Source organism: Chinchilla lanigera, unplaced genomic scaffold, assembly GCF_000276665.1.
Source record: "Chinchilla lanigera isolate Chin_1 unplaced genomic scaffold, ChiLan1.0 scaffold00094, whole genome shotgun sequence".
Classification (NCBI taxonomy): domain Eukaryota; kingdom Metazoa; phylum Chordata; class Mammalia; order Rodentia; family Chinchillidae; genus Chinchilla; species Chinchilla lanigera.
In genome coordinates this window covers 1751799-1757037 of record NW_004955495.1, presented here as the reverse complement: position 1 = coordinate 1757037, position 5239 = coordinate 1751799, and the positions used below count along the sequence as shown (strand labels likewise).

Sequence of the window (5239 nt, the reverse complement as noted above, 5' to 3'; positions counted from 1 at the left end):
GAGCTCGTGCACCCGGACGCGCGCAACCGCTTCGGCAAGACGGCGCTGCAGGTGAGCGGCCCGCGGACCCCGGCCCTCGGCCTGGGGTCATTCCCGGCGGAGGTCCGCGTCCCCGCGCCCCTGGGTACGGTCTCTAAGGCGACGGCGAGAGCGAGGGCTGGCGTTTCTGGGTCCCCCTTCCGCGGGGAGCGCTCCCGGGCGGTTCTGATCTCTCGGGCGGTTCCGTGTCTACTCGGGACACCCCGGTTTCTGGGGCAACGAGCTCCTGGGGAGAAGTCTCACTCCTGCGGGAGCCTGCTGTGCTCTAGGCACCCGGGGGAGCACAGGGGTCCTGCTGTGTGAGCGCTGCTCCCCGCGGGGCGCGTTTCACCGGGAAGCGGTGGTCAGGGAGCCTGAGCAGCGCCTCCGTAAGCGCAGGAAGGAGTGCTTCCGAGGGGAGAGGGCTCCTCTGACCCCACAGACGACCGCCAGGTTCTCTGGGGGCAGCTCTCAGTCTGAGGGTGCCCAGATTTCCTGATGGTTCCGCATGTCTGGGGCGGAGGGAGGCTTCCGTTCCCTGAAACATTTCCGAGGGGTTATTCCCCGGGTGAGGGTCCCGGCGCAGTCACCAGCTGTCTGGAGGTCTCTAGGTCCCAAACTTGTTTCCTCCGATCTGCAGCGGCTCCGCAGGGGCTCGCGTTCCCTGGTGTCCCCAAAGGCGACCGTGCTCTGGCGGTGCCCGTTCCCAGTAGACCCCTACTTTTGGAGCCCCTTTTCCCGCCCCTCCGCGTGGGCCTCGCTGACCCTCTGCGCCTGCGCAGGTGATGATGTTCGGCAGCCTCGCCGTGGCCCGGGAGCTTCTGAAACACGGCGCCAGCCCCAACGTCCAGGACGCCTCCGGCACCAGCCCGCTCCACGACGCGGCCCGCACTGGATTCCTGGACACGCTGAAGGTCCTCGTGGAGCACGGCGCCGATGTCAACGCGCCCGACGCCACCGGGGCGCTGCCCATCCACCTGGCCGTGCGCGAGGGCCACGCTGCGGTGGTCAGCTTCCTGGCCGCCGAGTCCGACCTCCAGCACAGAGATGTCACGGGGCTCACACCCCTGGAGCTCGCCCGGCACCGGGGGGCTCAGGACCTCGTGGACATCCTGCTGGGGCACACGGTGATCCCGCTGTGACCCGGGGGCGCCTGCTGCAGCCGGAGAACCCCGTGGGTTTATCTGTCGGGAGAGGAGGGCAGAAACACTTCTCTCCTTGCCGCTCCTGCCCACTGAAGAAGGGGAGGAGGGCCAGTTTGTGGCTTCTTGGTGTTGATTTCTGGGGTGTGTGTGTTTCGGGGACGTTTCTCATTTGTTCCCCACCCTTTTGGTGTGTTGGACGGAGAAGGACTCCTATAGGCCACAGCCAACTAAACGGTTCAGCTCCTTCCACATCCCGGGCCCCTGGGGCTGCAGAGGTGACCCAAGGGCGGAGAGTTTAAAGCCCCAGCCCCAGAGTGAGGTCGTCCCCACCAGGGCTTCTGGAGCCTGGTGACCTTGGCCGGCTGTGCGCAGAGTCCCGTGTGTGCCCCGCCTTGGGCATGGGGGGAGGGGGAACGTTTCAGATTAATCAAAGGGTAATGTGAGTTCATTCATATTTTGTTGGAAACTCGTTTTCCAATCTCTTGTACAGCGTTGAAAAAAAAATTCTATTTATTAAGCTTTATGGAAAAAATTGTGTGTGTGTGTGTGATAATTTAACGTTTTTACCCATTAAATTAAGACTTGCGTACGTTCACAGCGCGAGTGGCTTCTGATTTGTGAGTCGGGGGGAGCCCAGGGGTCGCTGCCCGTGGATGCGGGGGTGGGGCAGATGGTCATCCCCAGGGCGCGGGGCCAGTGAGCTGGGTGGGGCAGCGGTTGGCGCTGTCGGAACGGAAAGGAGGCAGGAAACCGCGAGTGGAGAAAGGGCCCCAGATGTCAGCTGGGTGCCCGGAGCCCCGAGGGTGGGGACGGTGGGCGGTGGCTGCGGCCTTCCCGCAGGGGCGTGGCCCACGGGCGGGGACAGAGTCACGTGGCGAGCGGGATGCCGGAAGGGCCAGGGGCGGGCATAAGCGCCGCGGGAGCCTCCGTGCTCTTTTTAAAGCCGGAGGGGGCGGGACTGGAGCAAGCCCCGCCTCCCGGTGGGCGTTTCCCGGCGCGCGCCTGCGCAGTGGGCCTCCGTCGCCATGCCGGAACCGCGCGGGTCGTCTCCTCTGCGCGTGAACAAGGCTTTTGCGGCGCGGTATGGCCGCTACCGGGAGCGCGAGGAGCTGCAGCGGCGTGAGTGCGGGGCGCATGCGCGGGGAGGGTGGTGGGGAAGTTAGAACGGTCTGATCTGCCCTGAGTCTGACCCGGAGGAAATTCCTTCTGTGCCCCTCAGTGAAGGATCGCTATGGGGACCGGGACAGCGGCGGCGACTCCAGCTCCGAGTCTGACTCCAGCGACGAACGCGTGGTACGAATCCCCGCCCCGATCCTGGGCGTGGCCAGGAGTCCAAGCCTCCCTCCCCGCCCCAACCCTGATGTGCAGGGGGCCGGGCCCCAAGCCCTCAGGGCCCCAAACCCCAAGCGCCGCCGGCTTCGCTGCGTTTGACCATCCTCTACCCCGTCTCTCCCAGCTAGTCCTTCCTGGACACATGCTCACCCGCCGCCTGATCCCCACACCGTCTGGGCCACCTGTGCCTGTTGCGCGCTGTCTGTTCCCACCCAGGTAGTTCTCACCTCCCTGCTGAAGTTTGCCGCACCTCTTCTCCTGCCCTAGGAATTTGACCCCCAGCAGGAGCGCGACTTTTACAGGACACTGTCCTTGTTGAAGAAGAAAGACCCCCGCATTTACCAGAAAGATGCCACCTTCTATCAGAGACCAGGTGTGTGTGGGGGGGCGCCGTTCCCATTTCCTTACCAGTTGTTTTATGGCAAAAAGTGCTTAGCAGGCCGGGCGTGGTGGCTCACGCCTGTAATCCCAGCACTCGGGAAGCTGAGGCAGGAGGAACGTTGCGAGTTCGAGACCAGCCTGGGTGACAAAGTGAGCTCAAGACCAGCCTGAACTGCATGGCGAGACCCTGTCTCAAAAAGACAAAAAAAAAAAAAAAAAAAAAAAAAAACTGCTTAGCAGGCTGGGCGAGGTGGTGGCACATGCCTGTAATCCTAGCACTTGGAAAGCTGAGGCAAGAGGATCTTTGTAAGTTGAAGGTAACTCAGGACTATGTACTGAGACCCATTCTTAAAGAAAGAAGTGCTTAACAGGCCTGGCGTGGCGGGGCACCCGTGTGATCTGTGCTCCTCAGGAGGCTGAGGCAGGAGGGTCTCAAGTTCAAGGTCAGCCTGGACAGTTTAGCAAGATTCTACCTCAATAAAATTGGCAGGGCTGAGGATGGATCTCAGGTGCTCTTTGAAGCTTCAGTTTTGGGCTGAAGAGTCCCGGCAGCCATCCAGCCACGCCCCATCTTGCAGCAGGGAGTGGTGGGTGGGGGTGGGATCCTCTGCTTGGCCCTGCCCTGAGTGAGTCTCCACCAGGGGACATGGGGAGCTGCGAGTGATGGCAGCTGTGTCCTTCTGGGTCCACAGAGTCCTCCTCCTCCTCCTCCTCCTCCTCCTCCTCAGAGAGCGAGCAGGAGCGCGCAGCTTCAGGGAGGCAGAAGAAGGTGCGGCCGATGTACTTAAAAGACTACGAGCGGACTGTCATCGTGGAGAAGGGCGGGTGAGGAAGAGCCTTCCCAGTGCCTGGGGGCCTCAGGAGTAGACGTAGAAGAAGCCCATAGAATCGAGGGGACCCCTGAGTGCAGGAACCTCAGTGACCCCATACACATTCCCACGGGTGCCCCCAGAGGCCTGTAACAGCTCCCCACCACATGGGCCAAGAAGCCATAGAAGAGTACAGTCTGTCCCTCCTGATGCCCCCCTGTTGGAAATGTTAAGTTGGAAATGGATTTAATTCCTGACAAACCATTCTAAAGTCGAGCTATTTTAAGTCGAGCTATTGTAAGTCAGGAGCTGGGTTCTAAAGCCCCCATCTTTCTCTACACAGCAAATATGTGGATGAGGAGAACTCAGACGGGGAGAGCTCTGACTGGAGACTGCAGGTGGGTGGGGTGGAGGCTGGCTGGGGGCTCCAGGCTCCTGGGATGGCCTGAGGCTCGCGTCATTCCTTCCTTCGCAGCAAACCACATCGCAGAGTTATGTGGAGGAGCAGAAGCAGCTCCGGGAGAGGTGAGCCTGTGCTGGGGGGCAGCCTGCCTCCAGGCAGGGGCTGAGCTGGAACCGGGATCACAGCAGGCGCTGCTGATCCCTGTGCGCCTCTGTTCCCTTGTCTGTTAAATGGGGTTATTGCTGTCATAGCACAGCAGGGCATGGCGGTGTGCTTCGGGAGGCTGAAACAGGAGGGTCACAAGTTCAGGTTTCACCTGGGCAACCTAGCAAGACTCTGTCTTAAAATAAGAAAGGCAAGGGGTGTAACTTGTTTAGAAGATCCTGGGTTCCACCTTCAGTACCAAAAAAAAAGAAAAATAAAGGCAAATAATGCCGCAGCGCTGCTCCACGCTCTTGTAAGGAAGCTTTGGAAACAGAGCTCATCTTGGCCGCCAGCAGTGCCGGCCCACGGGTCCTGAGGGGGTTTTTGTCACGGCAGCTTCCGGCCATTTGTGGAGGACAGCGAGGACGAGGACAGTGCCGGGGAAGGTGGCTCCAGCTTGCTGCAGAAGCGCAGGAAGACCCGGGAGGAGAAGGTGGGCGCTGGGCTGGGCCAGACCCCGGGCGGAGGGCGGGAGCCGGGCTCCCCCAGACCTGAGTCCTGGGCTTCCCCAGGCCCAGGAGGATGCCGACTATGTGGAGTGGCTGAAGGGACAGAAGGAGGTTCAGAATCCCGAGTCCTTGAAGGAGTTGGTGAGTCCTCCCAAGAAGCCTTTGGGTTCCTGTCTAGGCGCTTGTTCTGTTTCCGTCCGACCTTTCCCCACAAAGTGACCTGTCTGTAATCCCAGCAGTTGGGAGGCTGAGGCAGGAGGATCTTGAGCTCAAGGCTGGCTGGCTGTGGTGGTCACACCTGCCCTCCTTCTGTATCCCTCTGTCCGTGACCTGGGTCCTGTCACCCCCTCACCTCCTTAGATGCACCTTAAGCAATTTTGGGACAACCCGGAGCTGGATGAAGGGGAGCAGTTCCTGCGGGATTATATCCTCAACAAGCGTTACGAAGAGGAGGGCGATGAGGACGAGGAGGAGGAGGAGGAGGAGGAGGGGTGAGTG

General features: G+C 61.2%; 2 protein-coding genes across 4 annotated transcripts in view; both read left to right on the top strand.

Annotated features, from left to right (window-relative positions):
* Cdkn2d (cyclin-dependent kinase inhibitor 2D (p19, inhibits CDK4)) overlaps positions 1 to 1758 on the top strand; it is a gene marked incomplete in the record, with an annotated part of 3846 nt that extends 2088 nt beyond the window's left edge. Inside the window, 2 exon segments of the mRNA XM_013505142.1 lie at positions 1 to 51; positions 801 to 1758. Coding sequence (XP_013360596.1) covers positions 1 to 51; positions 801 to 1160 — 411 coding nt within the window.
* A 396-nt stretch (positions 1759 to 2154) lies between these two features.
* The window catches only part of Kri1 (KRI1 homolog), an 8824-nt gene continuing 5739 nt past the window's right edge, over positions 2155 to 5239 (top strand). For 2 of the 3 annotated variants that reach the window (XM_005405604.2, XM_013505133.1), the window contains exons 1-9: positions 2155 to 2282; positions 2383 to 2456; positions 2763 to 2868; positions 3569 to 3701; positions 4029 to 4083; positions 4161 to 4210; positions 4629 to 4725; positions 4805 to 4882; positions 5102 to 5232. In XM_005405604.2, the coding sequence (XP_005405661.1) occupies positions 2189 to 2282; positions 2383 to 2456; positions 2763 to 2868; positions 3569 to 3701; positions 4029 to 4083; positions 4161 to 4210; positions 4629 to 4725; positions 4805 to 4882; positions 5102 to 5232 (818 nt within the window). In that variant the 5' untranslated portion in view covers positions 2155 to 2188. The remainder of the gene's footprint in view (positions 2283 to 2382; positions 2457 to 2762; positions 2869 to 3568; positions 3702 to 4028; positions 4084 to 4160; positions 4211 to 4628; positions 4726 to 4804; positions 4883 to 5101; positions 5233 to 5239) is intronic. The other variant, XM_013505134.1, reaches the window with a different exon arrangement.